The 26,805-nt window shown below is 53.3% G+C and overlaps 1 protein-coding gene across 8 annotated transcripts in view; it reads left to right on the top strand.

The window, feature by feature from the left end:
* The window catches only part of NFATC1 (nuclear factor of activated T cells 1), a 127,003-nt gene extending 102,488 nt beyond the window's left edge, over nt 1-24,515 (top strand). For 4 of the 8 annotated variants that reach the window (XM_033178476.1, XM_033178473.1, XM_033178480.1 and 1 more), the window contains 2 exons: nt 23,127-23,385; nt 23,630-24,515. In XM_033178476.1, the coding sequence (XP_033034367.1) occupies nt 23,127-23,197 (71 nt within the window). In that variant the 3' untranslated portion in view covers nt 23,198-23,385; nt 23,630-24,515. The remainder of the gene's footprint in view (nt 1-23,126; nt 23,386-23,629) is intronic. The other 4 variants (XM_033178474.1, XM_033178478.1, XM_033178477.1 and 1 more) reach the window with 1 other exon arrangement.
* Nucleotides 24,516-26,805: the final 2,290 nt, after the last annotated feature.

Genomic DNA, 26,805 nt, shown 5'->3' with positions numbered 1-26,805 from the left:
CAACCATCACACTGAATCATCCAAGACTGAGGACCTTCTTTTCCCCTAGGGTGAGGAAGGACGCAGAGATGGTCACTTTCACTGCTGCTTCTCAGCCTTGTACTGGAGGTTCCAGCTGGTGCAGCCAGGTAAGAAACAGAAATAAAAGGCATCCAGAATGGACAGGAAGAAGTAAAACTCTTTACTGGAAGACAACATGATTCTATATGTACAAAATCCTGAGAAATCTGCCAACTCCCCAAAAAAAAGTAAAGTAAAGAAAAACCCACCATTAAAACTACCAAACAAGTGCAGCAAGGTTATAGGATGTGAGACCAGGGTACAAATAACTTGTATTTCCATACACAAGGAATAATCCAAAAATGAAATCAAGGAAAAATTCCTATCTACAATAGCATTAAAAAGAATAAAATATGAATAGCTTTAATGAAGTTAAGGACTTATACTCTGAAAGTTGCAGAACGTTGCTGAGGGAAAGTTAAGATCTAAATATATGGGAGAACATTGCATGTTAACGGAACAGAAGACTCAATATTGTGAAGATGGCAACTTTCTCCAGATTGAGCTGTAGAATCAGTGCAATCTCCATCAAAATTCCAGCAATTTTTCTTCTAAAATTCACAAAATGATCCTAAAATCTATATGGAGTTTCAAAGACCCAGAATAGCCAAAACAATTTGGAAATCAGAGAACAAAGTTGGATGAGTTACACTTCCCAGTTTCAGAACTTACTGTGAAGCTGTAATAATCAAGACAGTGTGGTATTGGCATAGGACACATAGATCAGTGACGCAGAATTAAAAGCCCCAAAATAATTCTTTTACATCTGTGGTAAATTGATTTTTTGACAAAGGCACGAAGCCCATTTAATTGGAGTAAACAACGGCCTTTTTAACAAGTGGTGCTGGGACATTTGCCACGTGCAAAAAAGCACACACCATGCACCGAAAATGAACTTGATCTTGGACTAGTAGGAGCCGAAGTAGTCAAACATTTTTTGAGATAGCACGTGAGGAACTCTTCAAGACTTTGGATTAGGCAGAGGTTTCTTAGATACGACATCAGAAGCACAGCTCATAAAATAAAAACTTGATACATGGAACCTCATCAAAATTTACATTTTTGGCCAGGCATGGTGGCTCAAGCCTGTAATCCCAGCACTTTGGGAGGCCGGGACGGGCAGATCACAAGGTCAGGAGATCAAGACCATCCTGGCTAACACGCTGAAACCCCGTCTCTACTAAAAAATACAAAAAACTAGCCGGGCGAGGTGGCGGGCGCCTGTAGTCCCAGCTACTCAGGAGGCTGAGGCAGGAGAATGGCGTGAACCCGGGAGGCGGAGCTTGCAGTGAGCTGAGATCCGGCCACTGCACTCCAGCCTGGGCGACAGAACAAGACTCCGTCTCAAAAAAAAAAAAAAAAAAAAATTTACATTTTTTATGCTTCAAAAGTACTATTAAGAAAATGAAAAGATAAGCAGTAGACTAGAGTAATATGCTTGCAAAACAGCTATCAGATAAAGGGCTTATATCCAGAATATACACAGAACACTTACAGCTCAATGATAAGACAGAAAGCCTAATCAAAAACTGGGCAAAAGATTTGAATAGACATTTCTGCAGACAAGATACAGGAACGGATAATAAGCACATGAAAAGATACCCAACATCACTAGTTATTAGGGAATGCACATTTTAAATTTCAGTAAGATACCGTTTTATATCCATTCGAGTGGCTTTAGGAGATAAGATAGACAATAACAAATTTTAGAGACCAGGAAAAATTGGACCCCTGAAGGCTCGCTGGCAGGAATGTAACGTGGTCCGGCCACTTAGGCAGTTTCTTAAAGAAATTTATTAGAAGAAACTTGCCAGTGACTCAGCAATTCCTCTCCTAGGTATGTATCCAAGGAAACAGACACACACACATCCACACAAAGGCTTGCAACAACTGTTCTTCGCAGCGTTCTGCCGCCAAATATCTGAAACAACTAGGATGCCTGACACCTGGGCAAGAGAGGAAAGGTGGGGCTCATCCTCACCCTAGAGTTATTCATCCCCAAAAGGAAGGAGTACTGAACTTGCCAGGACACAGATGAACCTGGAAACCCTCGTGCTCCATGAAAAAAGCCACACACGAGACCACAGACTCAGTGGTTCCCTTGCACACACGCCTCAGAGACGTCGCAGGTTCAGCCTCAAACCACTGGGATACAGCCAGTATGGCAAAAGAAAGCTGCTGGAGTATGTGGCTTCCAGGGCATATAAAAGTGACGTTCACACTGTACCGAGTCTGTTAAGTGTGCACCAGCATCACGTCTAAAAAAAAGTGTTCGTCCCTGCGTGGGGTGACCAGGTGCATTGTCAGTGAGCAGTAATATTGTTACAGGAATCTTTTTCTGAGCAGTAAGTCTCAATAGTGGGCTTAAAACCTTCAGTAAACCATGCTGTGAACAGAGGTGCTGTCATCCAGGCTTTGTCGTTCCACGGGTGGTGCCCGGGCAGAGGAGATTTAGCATCATCCTTAGGGGCCTTGGGATTTTCAGGGTGGCAGATGGACACTGGATTCAATTTAAAGTCACTAGCTGCATTAGCCCCTACCAAGGGGGTCAGCCTGTCCTTGGAACTTTGCAGCCAGGCACTGACTCCTCTCCAGCTGTGGAGAGCACCTTCCAATAGAAGGCTGTTTGGTCTGCACAGAAAATCTATTGTTTAGTGTGGCCACCTTCACTGATGGTCTCAGCCAGATCCCCTGGAGAACTTGCTGCAGCTTCTCCATCAGCACCTGCTGCTTCACCTTCGCTTTTTTTTTTTTTTTTTTTTTTTTTGAGACGGAGTCTCGCTCTGTCACCCAGGCTGGAGTGTGGTGGCCGGATCTCAGCTCACTGCAAGCTCCGCCTCCCGGGTTTACACCATTCTCCTGCCTCAGTCTCCCGAGTAGCTGGGACTACAGGTGCCCGCCACCTCACCTGGCTAGTTTTTTGTATTTTTTAGTAGAGACGGGGTTTCACTGTGTTAGCCAGGATGGTCTTGCTCTCCTGACATCGTGATCCGCCCGTCTCGGCCTCCCAAAGTGCTGGGATTACAGGCTTGAGCCACCGCGCCCGGCCTTGCCTTCACTTTTATGGTACGGAGACGGCTTATTGCCTTCAACCTCATGAACCAGCCTCTGCTGGCTTCAAACTTTTTATTCTGCAGCTTCCTCATCTCTCAGCCTTCGTAGGGCAGAGAGAGTGAGGGTCTTGGTCTGGATTAGGCTTCGGCTTAAGGGAATGTTGTGGCTGGTTCGGTCTTCTGTCCAGATCACTCAGACTTTCTCCATATCAGCAATACGGCTGTTCTGCCCTCCTATCATCGGTGTGCTCACTGGGGCAGCGGTTTTCATTTCTGTCTGTCTACAGTTTTCCTTTGCATTCACAGTTGGACTGGCGCGGGAGGCTGAGCTGTCAGCCTGTCTCAGCTTTCGACGGGTGTTCCTCACCAAATTTAATCATTCCTAGTTTTGAAGTGAGAGACGTGTGACCCTTCCTTGCCCTTGAACTTCTACTTGAACACTTGGAGGCTGTGGTAGGGTTCTTAATTGGCCTAATGTCAGTATAGTTGTGTCTCAGGGAATAGGGAGGCCTGAGCCCAGAGACAGAGATGGAGAATGGCTGATCAGTGGAGCAGTCAGGACACACCCAGCTCTTATCCGTTCACTTCATCTTAGATGGGCACAGTTTGTGGCACCCCAAAACAATGACAACAGTGACCCCCAAAGATCACAGATCTCCACAGCTATATGAGAGCAGTGAGAAAGCTTGGAACTTCATGAGAATTATTAAAACGTGACACAGAGACACAAAGTGGGCACCTGCTGTTGGAGACATGGTGCCCGGAGACGTGCCTGGTGCAGGGTTGCCAGAGACCTCCCGTTTGTAAAAAGCAGTGTCTGAAGCACAATGAAGCCAGGCATGCCTGTATGTGAGACGTCCACAAAAGGCGCAGCTCTGGAGGCAGGAGACGGCTGCGTGGGAGGAGGTGTGGGCGAGAGCCTTGGGTGATGGGAGAGTTCTGGCACCTGTGGTGATGGTGGCACGACTGGGCACCTTTACCAGAAATCACTGAATTTTGTGCCCTTGTCAAGGGTGCATTCCCTGTGCGAAATGTACCTCCGTAGAATGCTGTGTGTTTAGGGAGGGGCTGGGAGACCCTCAGAACGCCATGTGCTTTTAGCTGTTCTTCAAGTGAGTTTTAAGCGTTTTGTTAATGCAAGAAAAAGAGCTCCTTATAAAGACTGGTTCGCTGTGGGGTCCGAGCCTGTGGCTGGTTTCAGTCGCCTCCTCAGCCACAGCGTGGTGTGCGGCAGTGGCCTCGGCCGAGCAGCGGCCGTGGACAGCTGTGTATCAGTCCCTCCCTCTGTGGACAGATGCTCCTGAGCTTCCCCAGCAAAGACGCTGGAACCGTGTGCCTCGTCCCTCACATTGTCCCACCTCCGATGACCAGGCCTCTCCCAGGGGCCCTCTGTGCCGGCCGGGCACCTGCTCTGATGTGCCCTCCCCAGGGGTGTGGGTCTGTCTGCCCTCCATGCAGGCCCTGGAGTCTCCCTTCACAGGGCTTGAGAGCTGAGTGCAGTTTCATAATGTGGTTCGTCGGCCTCTGAAGATGCTCGGTGCCGGGGAACCGGGCTTGAAGCCATCACGTCCACACACGGTCCCTGGACCACATCCTATAGGGAGTGTTCGGAGGAGTCTAGCTCTATTTTCAAATGACAGTGTTCATGACAGAATTCCTCATAGGGAATAAAAATATGTGTGCTTCCCATTTACTTACTGTGTTGCTTAATTAAGGCATCTCTTTAGAAACACAGACGGGAGCATGAACTTCTCAGCCACTTCCTGCCTGGCTTCTGGGTGGTTCTGTGTTGTATTCCTGGAGGCCTGGGTGTGGAATTTTGAGAATCTTTTGATCCTTTTCAGTTTTAATTTTGAAACAGGGTTCTTCCTTCCTTCCAGATTGCAGTGTGGACACTCACACACAGTATGGGACAAAGAAAGTGTGTCCGCTTCCAAAGATCCGCCCACCAGGCCCCAGACCCCTAATCAAAGCCTGATACTGGGACAATGGCCCGAGCGGCTAGGCCAGCCCTCCCCTAGTTATCACCCCGGAGCTGTGGCTGGGCTCTCTTTGTTCCCAAATGGAGCTGGTGGAGCAGGACGCTGTCGCCAGGCGCTGCGGGGAGGGGGTTATCAGCCCCTGGCCCGCTTCCCACCCCAGAGGTGAAGTCTTCGCCCCAGACAGGCCCTATCAGGCCCTCCCAGCTGCTGTTATTTTAGATATGGCAGGAAGTAGGTCCTGGAAACCGCACGGCTCCCAGCCCTTGGCAGCAGCTCAGTTCCCGAGACTGCACTCAGAGCTGGTGGCAGAGAGGGAGAAGGCACAGCCGCCTGGGCTGCAGGTTGGAGGGCTGTGCCGGGCCGACGGAGCCGTGCGAGCCGCCGCATAAATCAGGCAGGCGTGGCCGGGAGGGTCCCCTTGGCTCCCTACAGACACGGGGTCAACCCTGTGCAGCGCTGGCTGCCGCAGCCTCTGGCAAGGGAGCCCCTGCTTCCGGGGCAGCGCCTTGAAGGCCTTTCCCCCAAGTGGATGGGTTTGCAGTTCAGCCCAGTGTCTGTTCAGCTGGCACCGACAGGCCCAGATGTCCACCCCGGCAGCATCTCAGCAGGCTCACAGACGAGCCCTGGGCAGGGGACACGTGTGAGTTCCTGGCACGCGTCCCCCCGAGCCCCGGAAAGGACATGGGGTTCTGCGCCCACACCCGGGATGTGCTGCAAGTCAGTAAATAAGAACCTTCTCCCTCGCCCTCCGAAACAGTGAACGTTAGTGACCACATTCGAATCTGCAGTGTCTGTGTGTGAGAAGTTAGGTTTTGGGAGCTTTCGGAGGAGCTGGCCGTGGAGGGAAATGCGTCCGTCACGTGGCCACCGTCCCGCGGGACGCTGGGGGCCGTGGCTCTGGCCGGGCTCCCCGCAGTCGCAGTCGCCGAGTCAGGTGGAGGAGCCCTGTCATGTACTTTCCCTTTTTTCCACAGTAGCTGCTGCCAGCGGGCTGTAAACTGCCGTATATCACTCAGATTTAAGAACCCAAACTTTAAAACAAATTAAACTCTTGTTGACATTGTAATAAAAATCAGAATGGAACCGAACAGCTCAGTAAAAGTGAACTTCAATTATTTGTGTGGATTTCAGATTGTTTTCTGGGATTCCCAGACTCCCAGCGCAGCTGACTTATTTCCTCTTGGCAGAGGCTGGAGAAAAAAGGTGGAGGGAGGGGTGGAGGGAGGGAGGGGTGGAGGGAGGGAGGGAGGGACAGACGGAGGGCGCCCGGCGGGAGGAAGCCTGGTCACCTGGCTGGAGGGAAGGACGGATGGACAGAGGGTGCCGGGCAGGAGGAAGCCTTGTCACCTGGCAGTTCACTCAGCCTGACCGGCAGCCACAGGGCAGTGGCCTGCACTTGAGGGTTGGTGGGGGCGGATGGGCAGGTGTTTTTTATGTGTTTTAATTTAAGAAAAGAGCTCAGAAATGTTGGTCAGAGCTTGTTAATTAGGTGTTTATGCTGGATTAAAAGAAAAGTTGAAAGCACGAGTCTGACTGCCCCTCAAAAGTGTGCTCAAAGGCTCATAAACGCATGGAGGGCCTGAACTCCCTCCCCTCTCTCAGTCTTTCTCTGTATCTCTGTCCCTCTCTCTGTCTCTGTCTCCTGGTCTATTTCTCAGTCTGTCTGCCTCTTTGTCTCCCTCCATCTCTGAATCTCTGTCCCTCTCTCCGTCTCCCTCCCTTCCTCAGTCGCTGTTTCTCTGTCCCTCTGTCTGTCTCTCCGTCCATCTCTCTCTCTCTCCGTCTCCCTCTGTCTGTCTCTCCGTCCATCTCTCTCTCTCTCCGTCTCCCTCTGTCTGTCTCTCCGTCCATCTCTCTCTCTCTCCGTCTCCCTCTGTCTGTCTCTCCGTCCATCTCTCTCTCTCTCCGTCTCCCTCTGTCTGTCTCTCCGTCCATCTCTCTCTCTCTCCGTCTCCCTCTGTCTGTCTCTGCCCCTCGGTCTCTCTCTTCGTCCCCCCGTCCCTGCCTCCCTTTCTCTCTCATCCCTGCCTTCTCTTTTGTCGCTGTGTTCACTGTGATGTCTGGTTCTTTTCAGCTCCTTTTCTCTGCTTGAGTGGACAGGTTGTCAGTCTCCACTGCCAGGCCAGGTGTCTGTGCTTCCTGCGGTGTCTTGTATGGAGAAAGCGGAGATTAGAGCATTGCAGAGACCCGCGTGGAAGGAAATGCCATTGCTGAGCAGTGTGATGAGCCTCCACAGAGGTGTGTGGGCTCCGGGGAGCGGGACGCGCCAGCCCCTGTGCAGTGGCATGGCCCGTGTCCTTTCCCCGCCATCCACTTCCTGTTCCCCTTTTCTGCACCTGTCTCTTGCTGCCTTCAAGGCGGAGCTTTGGCACCCACATATACAGATGTCCACTGTACCTGCTGGACGCCAGCTCTCCACCAGCCGGAACTCACCACCACCCCCCTGGGCTGCCAGCTGAGCCAGGACCCAGCTGCTCCCCCAGGTCCCCCTTCACCGTAGGAGGAGCTGGGCCTGGGGTGTGGACAGTGGGCGGACAGGGGGTTGGCCATGCAGAGGGCGTGGGAGGAGTGGAGAGCACGCAGATGCCGGCCTGGTGATGTTTCCTCAGGGCTCCCGCAGTGCCGTGCCGTGGTCCTCAACGTGCAACGCTCCCCTCCCTGGCAGGGCACCCCTGCTCTCAGGAGGATCTCAAAGATCCCTGGCTTTCTTTTTAAGCAGTTTTGACCACTTTGATTATGTCCGTGCTCTCCATTAGATCTGGACCTGCTAAAGTTGCAGAAGGTTCTGGAAGGTGCCAGCACAGTCTGAGCTGAGCACCCGACACCTGAGCAGGAGGCTCTGACACCTGTCAGCTCACAGACCAGGGAGGGAATGCGAAGCCGAGGAGCTCTGAGCTCCGATCCCCGCTTCTGCGCCTCCTGGGGCACCCCTCACACTTTGTCTGGGGTGACCTCATCTCAGTGTTTCGGAAATGGGCCAAGACTTATTGGAAGGTGTCCTCGGCGCCAGGTACCACATGGAGCTCACAGGCTGCTTCCGTTTAAAGTTAACCACTCATGGTGCAGCCTCACTGATCTTCAGTCCTTGTTTATTGTGAACAGGCATCTCTAAATAGTTTGTGTCTCCAGGTCAGTCTGTTTTCTGAAGACATATTTCAAGGCTTCTTCAAAAACCAAATTTAGGAAAACAGAAGAAATTAGTGCTTAGTTTTCCAGATAACTCATGGCCCCCCTAAGGAAGAAATTCAGCCGACAGGACAGCGAGCAGGTTCCCCGGCCATCACTTCAGGGTCACCTGATGGGAACCGTAGCCGTAGTGAGGCTCACTGGGTCGTGCCCCCGCCTGGAAACTCAGGAATGGGACGGATTCCACTTTCAAAAGATGACATAGAATGAATGAGTGTTTAGGAATTACTTTAGGGCTAAAAAACCACATACGGGAATCAGATCCCTGAGCCCTCAGAAAATCAGAGTAGGGAGAGGAAGAACAGTAATTCACGTTTCAATCACAATTCCAGGTGAAATGAATGCGGCCCTACGTGTCGGCACCTGCACGGTTGCCACAGGAATGGCGAAGGGCTCTTGCGCTTGCATTTGAGGGGCTTAGAGGCCGTCTCTGAAGAACTTTTCGGCGGAACAGGCATGGACCTGAGTCTCTCATTTCAGCTGGTGTTTTCTGTTCATGTGGGAAACGCAGTGTCATGAGATTGGAAACTCTGAGGACGAGATGCCCTCCCAGTTGCCAGGCTCGGTTTCTAAGTCTGCTGGGTTTGGGAGCAGTTGGTTGATAGAATTTCTTCTGGAAGACAGGGTGTGGGGGCACCCAGGCCCTTCCTGCAGAGGCGCCCCTGCCCCATGTGGCCCTGGGCACAGACCCTGGCTTCCTCCGCGGAGGCTCCTGCGCGTCTTGCCGCCGCGTGGAAGTGCCCTGTTTCCGGCCAGGCTGGGAGTGGTCGCTGGCGAGGCCTGGCGTGGGCCCGCGGCGTCGGTCAGGGTGCTCTGGGCCAGCCCCGCTGATTTGATTTAGAGCTAACGAGAGCTCACCAACGGCAATTACAGGCACCTAATGTCCTTCCTGCCGCGCCGCTCCGTGGCACCCGCTCGCTCTGATGAATAGCTCATTAGACACAGTGCTGGAGTAGCCTCCACAAGATTAATAATTGGATAATCAATACAGAAATTCAATCTTGGAGTGTGTTTTTTCACTCCAGGGTCAATATGTCCTAAAGATTACAGGGCCCGACTCTGCCTCCCTCCTCCTCCTCCTCGTTTCCCCTATTGGGAGTTTGGCCAGCACCTCGCCGCACAGTGGGTCATCGTGCGTTGTCTCCGCACCTCCGTGCCTTTTCTGTTCTTTGCAGAGCTAACAGCAGGTTCTGCCGGGGGTCAGGGCTGCTAACGCAGACAGCGGTGACTACGTGGTGGTTTCTGTTAAGCCAAGGGAGGGCAGCACAGGTAATGGCTGTGAGGGCACCAGGGCCATGGCACAGTGGAGGCCCTGGGGAGAAGCCTCGCTGTGCCCACGATGTACAGAGCGCCCGGGGCGGCCCTGGGGAGAAGCCTCGCCATGCCCAGATGTACATAGCCTGGGCCATGGAGGGGTAGAGGGCCAGCTCAAGAGGTACCGTGCCTCCTGCCGGGACACATCTGAGCCCTGAGCTCCTGAGGCGGGCAGGGCCTAGATTTGCCTCCCGGAGGTGCTCGCCTGGCTGCAGCACGGGGAGCTGCCTGTGTTTGAGGCTCCCCGTTTGAGGCTGTCAGTGGGGGGCCGGCCGGTGAGGCACTGAGGTGACCCAAGGAGAGCTTTAGAAGCTCAGGAGGTGCAGTGGAGCTGGGAGATGCAGATGGATTTGCTGCGGGTCCGGGACCCGCCTAGGGAGTTGGCAGGATTCGGGGCTTCTGAGGGAGGCCAGGAGCAGAGGCCACCCGGGGCAGAGGACAGCACGGACCTGGGGAGAGCAGGACACTATGTGCTGGCTCAGGAGCCCAGTGGATAGGACGCAGCGGAGATGTCCGCAGCCATCCCAGGATGCTGGTAGGAGCAGGCAGGCACGGGAGCCTGTCTGGCAATGGTGCCTCGTCTCCGGCCAAGCGACCCCTGGCATGGCTGAGAGGGAGGCCCGGGAGGAGCAGGCCTCAGGGAGGATGGCTTGAGGAGACAGCAGCCTGGCCCCAGGACACTGGCGGGTGTTTAGACTTCGTTGAAATTGCGCTACAGGCACTGCCCTGGGAGGTAAAGAAACGGACAAGGGTCTGACTGCAGCAAAATCCGGGCGCCACATGACACTGGGACTTCTCCCACCACGTGGAATTTAGACTAAGGCTTGGGGATTTTATGAGAACAACAGCCACTCCGCCACACCCACACACCCCGAGCTTTTGCTTTGCTGTGAATTTTTCTAGACAGCCTCCCGAGGAGGAGAAGTGACCCTGGCTAGGAATTGGAGCCCCAGAGCAGCGTCCGTGGCTCCACGAGGTCAGAGCCTTGGCCGTTGTGCGGCTGTGGACTCACAGGTGTGGCAGGAGGAGATGCCTGCAGTCGGTGGGCCCCGTGTGCCTCCTGTTTGCTGAGCTGCGGTCTGTCCACCTGGATGCACCATCTGTGTCCTCTGCTGGGCTCTGGGCTGTGGCTGCCATTTGAACAATGAGAACTGCACACAGGAGCCACATCTCATCCCACTCGAGCTCTCAGCCTCTCTGTATGTCAGGGAGGTCCTGAGGGCACCTTCTCCCTGTGCTGTGGGGAGGCACCCTGATGGCCACTGAGTCCACTGAAAGAGCCTTCCTGTGTGAACGTGGGGTGCTGCCTGCAGGGGCGTCCTGACCATGGGTCCACACCCCACCCACACCAAATCGCCTTCCGTACCCACCTGGCTCATGTGCCTGTAAGATGGGAGAGGGCCTGGCAGGAATTTTGCGTGAGACACAGGGTGTTGTATCTGCCATGTTTTTAAAGAGCACTTTAAAAATGGTATCACTTCCATAACCCTTACAATAAAAAGGAGCACTGCCAGTATTTTAATTCCTCTCTCGATACCCAGAACCACCGCTAGGCTGTGTCAGCTCCCCTCGGCGTAGAGCAGAGGATGCCAGGGGGCAGACTCGGGGTTCAGGGCACTGAGACCGCTGCAGAGATGCCGTTCCCGGCCCCTACCTGTAGGGTCTGCAGGGAGATGACCTGCTCCCTTTTCTGCTCTTCCACCTGCCTCCCACCCACCTTCCCAGATACCCGCATCATCCGCCAGGGCTTCTGAGGACTCCGGGCTATTCCCAAACCTCAAAGAAAATGTCACTTTAAAAACTGGTATAGAAGCACCTCTTAAAGATTCAAATGATGATTCGAAAACATTGTGGTGGTGAGGGGCACGTGCTATCCCGCTGGCGGGGGCGTGGACATCGTCTTTCATGGGCAGCGCTAGAGAAGTACTGTTCAAGGCGAGTGTCCCTGAGGCATGGGGGCCATTTCCCCTGGGGCTTCTGGTCTCCTCCCTCTGACCCAGGGCTCCCCAGACGTTACTGGGGCTGCATCCGCTGGGGGTGTGTGCTGGGGGTGTGTGGCCTGTGTGCTGCAGAGCTCCAGATGACACCCACGGTGGTCTGTGGACACTCGCCATGAGGGGAGGTGCGTGGTGTGGTGAAGCCTGAGGGTACGCTGGCTGCGCCATGTGCGTGTCCAGGTCCACGACGGGCCACTGTAGAGCCCACGGGTCCTTCGTCTCACTGTGTGCTGAGCCTCTGTCCCTTCTCGGGGACATGTCCCCACCTGAGCCGGCTGCTCACTGCGCTTCAGGCTCCTTCTGTGAAAGCCGTGCTGGTCTCCACGGTGAACGTGGATGTGCATGGGGCTTAGTGAGCGGAGGGGCAGTTTCCTCCAGGCGCTGTCCAGGTTCAGCTGTGAGCTACTCCAGGTGTGGCTGCAGGGATTGGCATTCCCATCTAGTTGTCATTGCTGAGATGTTTAAAAGTCAAACCCCCGGCCAGCACAGTGGCTCACACCTGTGATCCAAGCACTTTGGGAGGCCAAGGCGGGAGGAGTGGTGAGCCAGGAGTTGGAGGCCACCCTGGGCAACATAGAAGACCCCATGTCTACAAAAATTTTAGAAATTAGTCCGGTGTAGTGGCTCACACTTGTACACACCTGTGGTCCCAGCTGCTTGAGAGACTGACGTGGGAGGATCACATGAGCCCAGGAGTTCCAGACCAGCTTGGGCAACATGGTGAAATCCCATCTCTATAAAAAATGCAAAAATTAGCCTGGTGTGTTGGCGCTCAGAAGCTGCTCAGGAGGCAGAGGAGGGAGGACTGTATGAACCTGGGAGATCACGGATCCAGTGAGCTATGATCGAACAGCTGCACCTCCAGCCAGTGACAGAATAAAAAAAAAACCCAAACCTTACTCCCCGCCCTGCCTCCGATGCATGCATCTTTTTTAAATGGCCATTTTCTTACATGGCCACAGTGCAACTTTCACACCTAACAAAATGGCTAATTCTCTGGTAGGAGGAAGATTTAGTTGAAAGACACATTTTAGGAAGGCAGGTTGGGGCTGGGCACAGTGGCTCATGCCTATAATCCTAGCACTTTGGGAGGCTGAGGCCAGAGGATCACTTGAGCCCAGGAGTTGGAGACCAGCTGGGGCAACATAGCAAGACCCTGTCTCTATAAAATTTAAAAACTAGCCAGGCGTGGTGGCATGCGCCTGTGGTCCTAACTACCTTGAGAGGCTGAGGAGGGAGGATTGCTTGAACCTGGGAGGTCGAGGCTGCAGTGAGCTGAGATCATTCCACTGCACTCCAGCCTGGGTGACAGAGCAAGACCCTGATTCTAAAAATAAATAAGAAGGCAAGCCAGGCACAGTGGCTCACGCCTGTAATCCCAGCACTTTGGGAGGCCGAGGCGGGTGGATCACGAGGTCAGGAGTTTGAGACCAGCGTGGCCAACATGGTGAAACCCCATCTCTACTAAAATACAAAAATTAGCTGGGTGTGGTGGCAGGTTCCTGTCATCCCAGCTACTCAGGAGGCTGAGGCAGGAGAATCACTTGAACCTGGGAGATTGCAGTGAGCCGAGATCACGCCACTGCACTCCAGCCTGGGTGACACAGCAAGACTCTGTCTCAAAAAAAAAAAAAAAAGAAAAGAAAAAATGAAGGAAGGCAAGTTTACCATCCCACAGGAGTGGTGGTCTCCAGCTGCCTCCTTTGGGAGTCCCTGGCCAACAGGATACCTGTGGTGGTGGTAGGTGGGTGGTGGTGGTGGATGGGGGCTCAGGTGGGGCAAGGCTCACACCCCTGCAGCCTGGCCGGGGATCAGGGGCGTGTTGGCTTCTGAGTTGCCAATGGAGCTTTTGCCCTCCTGCTGCTACACACTTCACATGGTGACATTTTATCTTGACCCTCTCCGCCACCCTACAGAGAAGGAGGCTGCATGGTCAGTGCCGGTTCACACCAAGTGCCCGTCTCCCCCTGGAACAGGCAGGAGGAAGAATTGTATGTTTCTGTAGCGGAGGGACAGGAGGAAGCAGAACCTAACCAGACCCAACCCGGTCACTCTCCTTGGGGTCCCTTCGTTTCATCTTCATTGAAAGGAGCTTTAACACTTTTATTTTTTCAATTCTGTTAATTCTGTTTGGGAATTTTCATAATTCGGGGACATGTATTTCCTAGAACAAAGAAACCCTGGGACTGCGGGTGGTGGTTTAATGATCGCAGTGAGTGACTGGAATGGCAGTTTAGCACAGATAAGACGGTGGACCAGATCCGTGGAAACAGACGCCCGCGTGCCGTCACAGCATGGTGGGGGGGGGGAGGGCGGAAGGACAGCCTGTCGGAATCTCCCGGGCACGTGGTCCTGTACCTGAACCCCGGAGTTTCCACACGGCGTTTGCATTCTGTGCAACATTCAGGCTAAATAAGGAAGCAAGCAGTTAAGGTAGGAAAATTATTCTGTCTTAATGGCTGACGTCCTGAGTGGCGGTCCCGCTCCCCAGTGCCAGCTGCGTCCAGATGAGGGTCCTGTTTTATGAAAACCGTGACTTGTCACACCATCCCTCTGTTGTCCCGTCCTCACCTTCCAAAAATAGCAGGCCCTGTGGCAGTGGCTTGTTGCGATGAAAAAGATAAAAATAAGTGAAGGCTGAAACAGGTCCCGGACTTGAGAACTTACTTTTTAATGAAACTTGAGAAGCTGTTATTTTCCACTGCTTTACAAAGCATCTTTGAAAAATGCAGAATCGTAAAGAAGGATGCTAGAGACGCTGCGACCCTGCCTTTTGAGAATGTGGTGGTTCCTCGGCTGTGGGGTGGCAGAATCGCCCTTGTTCTTGCCCCGTTTCTCAGCCAAGCGCCAGGCGCCTGGCAGCGTCAGGCAGTTTAGGGTGGACCAAGGAGGCCATGGTGGAGGCTACACATAGGAGGTTATGGAAAATCCAGAGACTTGCTTGTGAAGGAGGAAACATTTATGGTAGACTTTCTAAGAGTTTACTTCTTCTCAAAAAAATTAAAAAAACCCACATGAGAGGCAGCCTCTTGAGTTTCCTTGGTGCACACACCGAAGCCGGCTCTTTGCATCAGACACAATATACGTACAGTGGAACAAAAGCGTTTTCTTCTTCGCTTCCTATTTTCTGATCTCTAATTTGTGGCTTTAACCATATTTTTATGTACTTAGCTCATATCTACTGTAATACCTTAAACAAGAGCCATATAAGTCTAAATGTGTATGTCAGATGGAAAAATTGAAAGCTGTGTATTCAGCAATTCATTGAAACCATAAAAGAGTTGGCAAATACATCTATCATGCCCCTTATAATGAACGTCATAGCCTTGAAAATCCATATGTTCATTAAGGTTTTCAACCACCATCAAATGGCATTCTTACTCCAAGAATTATTAGATATTGTCAGAGCTGAGTACAGCAGACGTCATTGGGAGACATCTTAGAAGGTAGTTATTTAAGAATAGGATTTGGCCTGAGATATTTCTGTTTCTATCTGTGTCCTACCCAAATTATTACCCTCTTAGGTTACAAGACTAACTTTAGCTAAAGGTGTATTTTCTGGGAAGGTTAGCAAATACTTTTTATAATTATCTCTTAGTTATAGGAATGGAGGAGAATGTCTTTCCTGTTTTGTTTTGCTCTTTTTAAAAAGTTATTTTTGATGACTTGTCCTCTATGAAGAATATGCACTTTTCTGTCCCTCGGAGGAAAGTGGAATGAGCTGGGGACAATTGCGTTCCTGCTGCGCGTTTAATTACGCCGTGTCCAGTGGGACGGTGGGCCTTAGAAGGAGCCTGCTGGACGGAAAGTGAGGCGGACGGGGACACTGCCACAGGAAGAGGCGATGGGAACATGCCCGCGGAGGGCGTGGGTGGCATCGTGACAACCTTTTTTGTTTCCTGTATTGCTTTAGTGTAAAGGAAAATGACAGCTCTAAAGGAGGAGCAGTCCTGCAGGACGTTCTGATGTCTGAGAATTCTGAGGCCTGTGTCCTTGCCAAACTGTCCAGTTTGCTGAGTGGTCACAGATAAATACTGTTAGACTTTAATATTCGTAGCACAATTGGTTTCTTGATTGGAACTGACATAACCATTGAAAAAGAGGGAAGATGCTTTTAAATGTGTTTTATGCAGTTAAGTTAGTTGGTACCTGTATGAACAAATACGCTTTTTAAAACTTGACATAAAAATCTTTTATGCAAGTTATGGCCTTCATCTGTGCTACTTAAACTTTTTAAATGCAAGGATTAAACAGTGTATTTGGGTTAGCATGGCCAAACCACATTGCTTATTCTTTAAACCCAAATCCAGTTCCTAAAAACAATTCTAGTGCTGCCTCTCCTGGTTCTTCATTGCCCACAGCCTGAGGGCATCATTGTCTGTGCAGCACCCTGGTGCTCAGTGGGTCTCCGGGTGGCATGGTCACCACCGCTCCCAGATGGGCTCTGCCAGGGACAGGGACAGAGCAGACTGCATGGGCCCGGCGTGCGGGTGACCAGATAGAGGCAGCTCAGCTGTGTCCAAAAAGCTTTTCCCATCACTTTCCCGGTCGACAGTCATGGCAGCCACTTCATCCAATGACAGGCACAGTCAATTCTTTGAGTCAGAAAGGGAAGGACAACACTAATGTTCGCATGAACCCCAGAAACGTGAAGGAGGGGCACACACGCACAGTAGGACGTCTGGAAGCTGAGCGTGGCAGTGTAAAGGGCGATGGAGCCCCTGGGCCCAGCCTGTGTTGCACTGCCTGCTTCTGTTCTGATGGGCAGTAACTGAGGGTTCACCAGTAAGTGCCTGGCACTCCCGTCTCACTCATGAAAGAAGCAGATCCAAGCACCCAAGAGGGTGTCCTTGACAAACATTTTGCCACATCATTCAGCCATATAGAAAACGGACCTGGAAAAATCTCAGATTCCCCAAGGAGCCACTGCTCACTGCCCGGGGTGTGGCCCACAGCAAGGCTGCTCCTGCCCCTGCTGCTCACCGTGGTGTGAGGATGGGCTGACCTGACCACCCAGTCCTGTCTTCAAAACAAGACTAAGGGTAGCAGCCAGCTCCAAGGAGCTGTGCCGGGTGCTCTGTGGGGTGTTAGGACCCCTGGCACCCAGTGTCCCTCAGCAGATGGCCGGTGAGTCTGTAACAAGGCAGCTGGTGCTCACAGTGCAGGCAGGAGACACCTTATCCCTGACTTGGGCTCCAATCCAGGAGGAAGTTGTTTCTCCATGTGAGATGCCGAAGAGTCCACTCATCCACAGAGCAGAAAGGGGTCTCAGTCAAACCTCTTCCCACAGATTCGCCCCCAGGACGTGCCCTGAGCCCTGCAGGACTGGGCAGAAGGCAAGGATGGGCCCTTCCAGGCCCCCTTTGGCTAAACCTTGTTCTACCAGAGTGTTCAGGTGCTAAGACCTCGCCTCAGACCTCAGAGCCTCCAGCGGCTGGTGGTTGCTCACAGATCTCTGAGCAGTGGTTTGAACAAGGCAGCAGGAAAGTGGGGGAATTTTAGTCTGAGAAGAGTCAGAAAATCCTTAGGAATTGCTGACTTCCAAGTTGTGTCATTACCATCTGAAAAACCCTTACAAGGCTCGGGCTCTCCTGGAAAACAGGAGATCAGGCTTTTTTTTTTTTTTTTTTTTTTTCCTTTTCCTGAGATGGTCTTGCTCTGTCACCCAGGCTGGAGTGCAGTGGTACAATCTCAGCTCACTGCAGCCTCGACCTCCTAGGCTCAAGCCATCCTCCCACCTCAGCCTCCCAAGTAGCTGGGACCACAGGTGCACACCACCATGTCTGGCTCATTTTTACATTTGTTTGTAGAGATGGGGGTCTCACTACATTGCCCAGGCTGGTCTTGAACTTTTGGCCCTCAAGTGATCCTCCCGCCTTGGCCTCCCAAAGTGCTGGGATTACAGGTGTGAGCCACCACGCCCAGTCTTAGGTCAGTTTTTAAGACAAAAAACAGCAAGATTTTTTTTTTTACGTTGTTTCTGCCATGTTTTAGGAATTGCTTTTCCTCCCAGGGCTTGTATATTTGAAGTTTTACTCTCAGAACATGTAAGGGACGTGCTGCATTTCAGGATCCTGGGTCTCTGTCTGTGAAGGACTTTCCATCTGTGAGTCTTTCCTCTTGCAGCTTAAAGTGGGATTATTTTCACTTTATTCAGAGGCCCTGTTAGTCACAGCCAAACACAGACGCATACGCTATCGCAAAGGAGCCGGAAGTAGGACAGTTGGTGATAAAGTCCTGGACAGACGAGATAAATGGTGTTGGCAGAGCTCTGTTGTCCAGACAGCAAGAAACCGGCTGCCCCCAGGAAGCGAGGATGGAGGGCACACACCAGGAAAGGGGGGCGTTTTGACAGTCGGCAGGGCTGCCCCTTGGAAGTCAGATTTCAAATGGAATCAAAACTGGTAGAGTGAGGGTCTGCAGTGAGGAACTTGCGGGAACCCATCAGGCGAGAGCCTTCTCGATGCTCCTCCGGGCCCCTCACGAGAGGGAATCCCGCACCGCGCTGCCGGGAGGTCCGGACGAAATGTCGGAGCTGGAGAGTCAGCAGGCCTCGCGTGGTGTTGCTGCCTCTGCGTATGCCTCCGAAGTGACTCGGTGCATCTCAGTGCTGATTTCAGAGCAGGGGAGATGCTGACGTGTCCCGGTGGCTCTCTCAGCATAGTGGAAGGCAAGCGGCAGCGTGACGTCCTGCTCCACTGGCCACCTGCCTCCCCCAACCCCACATAAAAAATGCTTAAGGCACATTTAAGCTAGTACCAGAGAAATGACTGAAAAATAAGTATAGCCAAGTAGCAGAAGACTGTGTGTGTGTGTGGGAGAGCGTCCACTGGTGTCTATGTCTGTGTGTGTGTGTAAGGGGGGGCGTCTGCTGATGTGTGTGTCTGTGGGGGGGTGTACGTCCACTGATGTGTGTGTGTTGTGTGTGTAGGGGGACATCTGCTGATTTGTGTATGTGGGGGGCTGTCTGCTGATTTTTGTGGGGGGTACATCCACTGATGTCTATGTCTGTGTTTTGTGTGTGGGACGTCTGGTGATGTGCTTGTTTTGTGTGGGGGGGGGTGCGTCTACAGATGTCTGTGGTGGGGGGCGTCTGCCGATGTGTGTGTTTTGTGGGCGGGGGGGCGTCTGCTGGTGTGTGTGTGTGTGTGTTTTGTTTGTGTTAAAAGGCGCACACCGCAGGAAAGGAAAGTGGTAGTAAACACCCCCCGCCCCCAGCCTTCCCTCACCTCAGATACACCAAGTTTCGGGCTCTGAGCACCCTGCAGGTGAAACAGGAAGGACCAGAGAGGGAAGGGACAGGGGAGCAGATATGGAGGAGAGAGGATGGGCATCTGGGGCCAGGAGCTGGCCGGGCAGGGTGGGAACCCTCCTGTCCTGGGGTCTGAGTCGCCCCCCCCAGGCACCAGCCAGTAGGCCCATTCCAGCTTTCCACGACTTTCCTAGTAAGTACTGAAAGAACAAACGCACATCTAACACTGTGGCTTTGTCCGGTGGGGCCCCAGGCCACCATCTGAGAGGATCTGGGGGCAGGCAACTGTGCAGGGCCCAGCAGAGCCGGCCGGGCTCAGACCCCAGTGAAGGTCAGCCCCGCCCTGTCAGCTCTGGGGTCCCAGGCGGCCATTCCCACTCTCTGAGCCTTCCGTGGTCCCATGGACAGAATGGGTGACTACAGTGCCTGCCTTTGCCCCTCCTGGGACTGTTGCAAGGAGCAGACAGGCAGGTACCCGGAGGGCCAGGCAGGTGCCCGGAGGGCCAGGCAGGGCTGCGTAACTGCTGGGGAAAAGGGTAGTTTGTTCATTCCTTAAAATGTAAGATCCTCAATTGCTTTCAGAAACCAAGCATTCAGAAATGCAGAAAAATGTTGCTTCCAAGCCAGGCAGAGAGGGGGCAAAATATATCAAACAACGCTCAGGCCCTCCAGCTCCGTTCTGGCCCTCATCGTTCTCCGCGCAGAGAAACGAAACTCCTGCGTGAAACTTAGGGGTGAACTTTGGGTAGCTCACTACAGGGTGAAGTTTAAATGTCAACTTTCTTTCAAAATGATGATCAAAAAGAAGAAACTGGTTAGGTGAAGGTCGAATACTTGACTGAGAAAGGCGTCTCGCCTACGGCTTGTTTACGCACAGCCAGTGACAGCCTGTGTGGCCCCAGCAGGGGCACGGAGAAGATCCATAGGTGGGGCAGTGAGAGCCACGCCTGCCCGTGGACTTGGACTTGGTAGTTTTTATATTTAAAAATATACTGATGTCCTCCTTCACTCCATTCCAGATGTGTGTAGAGAGGTGGGTGCGAGTGTGGGTGTGTGCATGTGGCCTCCAGGGAGGCACTCGGCCTGCAGCAAGGATTCCAAACGCCACACTCAAGTTTTAGGAAAAAACAATAGTTTCCACCTGAGGAACATTTTAGAGAAAAACTAATAGAAGGGGAAAAAACCCTCCTTATTAAATGAAACTGTGGTATAACAGCTCACCACATCCTGTTGCGGGGACATCTGACGTTAAGCAAAGTGAGTTTCCTCTTTCAGGTTCTCCCACACGCCGTGAGGGTCACATGTTACCTGCAATTCAAAATGCGCCGTGAAGGGAAAAAACCCTGTGTGTCTGTGGAAAAGCTGAATAAGAAGATGGAAATTATCAGCAGAGAGCTGGTATGGGAAACCGTAGGTGTCATTGGCAACCATACCCAAGGAAGCCGCCCCCGGAATAGCAAGGGCAGAGCCGGGCAGGTGTGGCTGACCTCATGGGTCAGAAGTGCTCATGGCGGGAAGGAGTGGGGGGTCCGTACTGTCTTTCAGCCCAGCGCCAGCGAGCCACGTGGCCTCAGACCGACCCCCGGGATGGGCCCGTTGTCCACCTGTGAAAGGGGAAGCTGTGGCTTTCCTCAGGGTTGCAGCACAGGCCGTGTCTGCGGGGTGAGTGCAGCTCCACGCAGGGCTCTTCTCCACGGTGTGGACGGTTGGGCAGCGCAGCCTCCTCTGCGGTTCGGTTGCTGTGCCGTGCTCTGCTGAGTGGCATCGGGGTTGTCTCTCCCGCTCTCTGTCAGCTGCTGCTGTGGGGCATCGGGAAGGCACTGAAGGGTGCCTGGGCTGTGTCCGGTCCCAGCCATGTGTCCCTGCAGTGTCTGAGACCTTGTGGAACACACTTGGGCCGGTGCTGGGACGGGGTCGGCTGACACACACCGCCAGCCCACAGGAGTGGGGTACAGGCTGCTGGCTCCTTAGGCCCCGACAGCTCTCATGAGGCCGGCCCTCCTCCCCTCCCCTCCCCTCCCGAGGGCTCCGCAGCCGCAGACGGAGGCGAGAGAGCAAAGGAGGCTGTGGTGGTCCCCGCGAGAACCTGGGTGGCTGGAGACACACTGAGGAACTTTCCCGCCCCCACCAGGCTCAGGTGCCCGTGGGCCACAAGGGGAAGCTCCACTGCCGTGCCGCTTCCCTTTACCCCTCAGCAGACGTGCCCCTCCTGTGCCCGTGGAGAGCAAGACGGCTCTCGGCTGCCATGCAGGCGGCCTGTCCCACAAACACGATGGAGACCTGAGATGCCGTGTCCACACTGTCACCGTCACTGTCACCCATCATGTCCCCTCACCATTGCCCTCAGGCCTCCCCACGTGCCTCCATCATTACCCCTCAGGCCTCCCCACGTCCCACCATCATTACCCCTCAGGCTTCCCCACCTCCCACCATCATTACCCCTCAGGCCTCCCCGCCATCATTACCCCTCAGGCCTCCCCAGCTCCCACCATCATTACCCCTCAGGCCTCCCCACCATCATTACCCCTCAGGCCTCCCCACCATCATTACCCCTCAGTCCTCCCCACGTCCCACCATCCTTACCCCTCAGGCTTCCCCACGTCCCACCATCATTACCCCTCAGTCCTCCCCACGTCCCACCATCATTACCCCTCAGGCCTCCCCATGTCCCACCATCATTACCCCTCAGGCCTCCCCACCTCCCACCATCATTACCCCTCAGGCCTTCCCGCGTCCCATCATGACTACCCCTCAGACTTCCCTTCTGTCCCCTTCGTCATTGCCTCTCAGGCCTCCCTCCTGTCCCTGTCACTGCTACTCTCCATGACCCACCCATGGCTTCATCAGTTCCTTGTCGTGTCCCCGTCTTTCCCGTTTGTATCGTTTAGGCCTCTTTCGACCCCACAATCACTGTTCTGACTGGAGTCCTTTCTTCTGGAGCTCCGCTGGCCAGGGCTGGATGAGGACCTGAGCCCAGCCCTCTTCACGCATCGAGCAGCCTCCCTTCCCCCACAGGTGGGGCCTGTTCTGAGCTGCCAGAATCCCCGCCGTGTCTCCCTCCTGAGCAGGTGGCTCCTCCTGCCTCTTTGCAGACGTCTTTTGTTGCAAGGCTGAACCAGTGCAATGGGAAGAGAGTTAACTGGTCTCAAATTCTGGGGCATCCCTGTCTCGTGCCACAGATGCCGAGCACAGCAGGGCGTGGGGCTCCTGGGGGACGCCGCACTCAGCAGCACGGTGGGCACGAGGACGCTGAGGAACCAGCAGCCCAGGGCGTTTGGGTGGGGCCGTTCGACCCCGCACCGAGCAGAGCCCTCTTCCTCTCCGCGTTGTGCCGAGGCCCTGTGGCGCCGCCCGAGTGTCACAGAAAGTGCCTGTGGTGTAGGAGCTGCCGCGCACTCCGGACAAGTCGGGTCCCGCATGCCCATCCAGGAGCACCTGGGCCCTCCTGGGGAGTCCTCGTTAGTGTTTGTGAAGAGTCACACGGAGGGTGGGAGCCTGGACTCCTTCTGGTGCCTTCCACACCGGGGGTGGAGCCCTCTGCAGAAAGCCTGGCTCTGTGTCCTTTAGCTGAGTGCCAGGTCCCGTCTTGGGCAGGGGCCAGGTTCAGCGGGGCCTCTGAGCAGGGCTGGCAGGGAGCCCACGTGTGCCTGTGTCTTTACAGAGGCTGAGCTCCCACACAGGACGGAGTCGGGACCCTCTCTGGGCACCGTGTCAGGAGGTGCTGCAGGTGGGGCCGGGCCTGTGGGGCACCCTCACTTGCCTGGTCTCTGGCCGCACAGAGCCTTGGGCGAGCCGGCCGCGGGTGTGTGTTTGCAGCCAGGATTCCTCCTGGAGCTCAGTGCCAGTGCGTCCCTGTTATCAGTTTCCATGACACAGTTCCTGGTTCTCCATCTGTGTTTTGTTATTGTTATTCTTAAAAATAGTCAGGGGGGTTGTTGAAAGGGAATTTAGGGAAGTGAGTGGGGTGATGAAATGCACACCCACTAATTGCTCCAGGAAAAGCCGCCCTGAGACAGGCTGGGGCCTTTGCAGAAACACATGGGGCTTATCTGGGCTCTGGGTGCTCCAGCCCAGGGCAGAGGGAAGCCCAGGCAGTTCCGTGACGTCAGCGCACGCCCTGCCAGAACCTGGGAGGGAGATGGGACGTGGTGACAGTGCTGGGGGCACATTCTCTATCTCAGCGCCCATCAGGGCAGCCACGGCAGGAGGTGGGTGGAGCGGGGATACTGTGGCAGCTCACAAAGGCCTTAACAGTGCCGCTTGTTTCCTCTGCATCTGCCAGAAGTCACAGGTGACGGGGAACATCACCGGTGTGTGGGGGACTCAGGGACACCGCCGTCCAAAGGGAAATAAAAATCAGGAAGAGCCTGAGAGGGAGGCTCAGGCAACACTGGTGCTGACCCCACGGAAGTGCTGGTGTGGACCCGCGGGTCGCTGGGTCTGTGGAGAGACGTCCATGGCATCTTCGCAGCATCGCGGCCAGCACCTGGCACCTGCACTTTGGCCGTCAGAGACGTGCTGGCACCGTGCTACGGACGAGGGTGGGTTTCTGCCACCAGAAACCTGGCGACCCCAGCTCTCTGCCCAGCAGCCAGGCGCTGGTTCACGACACTCATGGACCAGGGTGGGACCGAGGAGGAAATGCAGGTTCCTGGGGGGGATGCCTTGTCACAGGCGTGAGCGTCACTGACGAGAAGCAGGGCTGGGGCATTTCTTTGATGTTTATAGATATTTGCTGGAGAGGCGTGTTTCCCTAATACTTTCTCAATTTTTCTTTTCTTGCAGTAAATGAAATAATACGAAATGACCTCTCCAGCACGAGCACCCACTCCTAGTTGCCACATTGGAGCACTCAGTTCAGCGGGAGTATGCTGACTTCAGCAGACAGCGACTTTTGAATAAGTAAACTGAACACACATCTGGTACCACTCAGAACCTCCAGTTGGCTGAATGCTAGGAGCTGAACATTAATACGTGCAACGAAGTGGCTCTCCAACAAGAAGGAAAGCCCGGAAGAAGGGAGACCACTGTGTCTCCTGGAGGAGAAGTCATCTCACGACAACAGAAGGGAGGTGGCTGGGCTGAGCACAGGAGACCCACCGTGCAGGGGCCTTTCATGGGAACGGCCCACACGCAGTCTGACCCCAAGCCCAGCCCTTCTGGCAGCCCTGGGGTTCAATACTGGAAGTGCCTTATTTAACTCAACAGGGCATCGTAGAACTGAGCATTGGATTTGCTACTGTAGGAGTATTTCTAGGAGCAGAAACTGTAAACACACTTCATTGTGAGGTTTTACCCGTTGTATGAACGAAGAGAACACTGGCAGGCTGCAAGAGGACCCTGATACGAGTCTCCTACATTTGGAACGTTTTCTGGGCTGTCACCTACAACCTTGCTGCCTCACCCAGTGCGTTTTAGAATCTTCCAGTCTGTCATCTCAGCTCTTCTGTAACACGCTTCCCTCGTCTGTGCAGTCGAAACCATAGGCCTGTTCATAGTCGCATGCTAGCATCTTTGTTTTTAATCTGGCTTCGAACATGGCACAAGTAAGTTGAATAGCACATCAATAGGTTACTGAACAAAAGCAGAAAAACCTGTTAGAGGACAGACTGCATTTGCATGTGTGTACATATCTAGCATCTATTTATGGATAAATAATAAATAACAGAGCCGACGCGTCCTTGCCCGGGAGGGCTTCCCTGTCAGCAATAACCAGCATCCGTTTTGGAACCTGCGTCTGGGGCTCCAGGCGCTGCTCTTGCTGGCGTCCATCGCTGCCTCAGACGGCCGTGCATTTTCTCGTCTCATGCGGTTTGAGGAGGACCCCAGAAAGCCAGGAAGGCTGTGATTCACAGTAGCTGTAGGTTACCAGACAGCAGCACAAAAAGGGATTGTAAATAACACGCAACATGAGTGTAACATATTTGTTCAGTTATAAGATGATTGTTTCACAGAAGCCTTACCACTCTCTGCTTCATCTAAGAAAACCAATACCAAAAACGACGCTTTAATGAACGCTCAGCCCCGCGTAGTGTTTTCAGATGAGTTACGGTTAACAGATTGGTTCATGTAGGCTTTGCTGTGGCACTTTGTACAATTAACTGCTTATTACGTATGATTACTCGCAGTGATCTATTGTTCCATATAACCCCAAAGCATGGTTTATTCATTAAAACACGGTTGACCTGAACTCGTGCCTTAGGAATTAATGCCCCCTCATGGAACCTGCTTGAACTGCACCTGCGGGTGGAGGCTCCGGCTGTGAACGTCACTGATGGAGAAAGGGCTCCTGCAGGAGGAACGGCCTGTAACGTGCACTCCGCACGATCGCGTCTCTTGTATCTCCCTCACAGAAATATCCTGAAGGCCATCCCGTCAGTCTGAAGGCCATCCCGTCAGTCTGAAGGTCATCCCGTCAGTCTGAAGGCCATCCCGTCCGTGTGGCCACGTCCTGCCTGCAGCTGGGTACCCTGCACCCGGCATCCTAGGAGTCACATGCAGCCTTTCTCAGGGGACTGTCATCGAAAAGGAAACGTTTGATGTCTGTGTCAGCTGTAGTTAGGAAATAGATCCAATAAAGCCGTATTTTTTTGCTGGACAGGCATCTGCGAGTGGTTCATGGGACATGCGTGGAAGATTCCGCTTTGTTCTTGGAGTGTGTTTGCGGTTGCGTGTAACTGGATCGTCTGTGAGACGAGCCTCGTGTTGGGAAGGCTGTGTATATGCGGCCATTCACCATTGCAAGAGCATCTTGCCAGTAGAGCTCGTCCCTTTCTTCTATGTTTAGGTAAAAACCTGCTGTAGAAATTTGCAAGACGCCAGATAGTTCCCAGGCCCTGTAACTGAAGCAGCTCAGAAATGTTCATCCGGGCGAGGTGGAGAAGGAACTCCTGCTAGTGCCACATATTTTTGCTCAGAGGAGTATCCTGGGTGAGGCTTTGGCCACACACACAGTCACACGCCATTTGGCGATCCTCCGGCGAGGAAGCGTGTGTGTGGAGAGCCACAGGTTCTCACTGTCTCTCCCTGCTTCTTGAAGCTGCTCTTCCCCTTTTCCCCACCCAAGCTCCCTCCTTCATGTTTGGGTGGGAAAATATTACCTGGCCATGAGTTAAAATATGAAACTTGGAACTTTTACAGTAATTATTGTTCTCATGTTTCAGAAACATTTTTCATTTAGGATTTTACAAAATGCAAGAATTCCGATTTCTTTTGCTCAGAGGTGTACAGGTTGAGTTAAAGGACTAGAGAAGTCATCACCACCTAAACAGTTAGTACGCATCTATCCCCCGGTCTTCTGCACTTGACAATATTTGAAGTGAGCCTGAGAACATTGTCAAAGATCCCACGTATGGTGGTGTGAGGAAAGCACAGGAGGCCAGCGTTCCGGGGGAGCAGGAGGAGACCCCACAGGCGTCAGGAGCCCTCAGGGAGTAGGGGTGGTGTGAGGAGAGCACAGAGGCCAGCGTTCCGGGGGAGATCTCAGCTCTCAGCAAGTGGGGGAGAGTTGGTTAAGCCCTTGCTTTCCTCCAACTGGCCCCAGTCAGGGCCTAACTGAGCCTCAGACTATTCGACCCAGAGGTGGCCAGCACGTGCCCATCGCTTCCCTCTGCTGAGAGCGGGCGGAGCTGTCCACGCAGAATGCACTGGAAGCTCTTTCTTGGTTTCAAAGTGACTTTTTGAAACCTCCTTGGTTGTTCTCAACCCCAGTAATAGAATATTCCAAAATCATGAATGTATAAAGTGATAGTTTCTGCAAAAGAGGTTGAGCTTCTGCGAATAACCCTTAGTGTTTGTGCCTTTTAGAGTGATTTTGAGTAATTAGAAAAATGCACCCACAGGCTGATTACCAGCCACAGGTTCTGCCTGTCGGGGGGAAAAGCTATCAGGCAGTTATGTGCGCCACCCTCATGTGTACACCAGAACCAAGACTGCGTTTTCCTGGAAGGCTAAGAGAGGTC

Source organism: Trachypithecus francoisi, unplaced genomic scaffold (genome assembly GCF_009764315.1).
Source record: "Trachypithecus francoisi isolate TF-2019V2 unplaced genomic scaffold, Tfra_2.0 Lachesis_group19, whole genome shotgun sequence".
Lineage (NCBI taxonomy): Eukaryota > Metazoa > Chordata > Mammalia > Primates > Cercopithecidae > Trachypithecus > Trachypithecus francoisi.
Note: the sequence above shows the minus strand (reverse complement) of the source record. Positions and strands in the feature narration are given on the sequence as shown.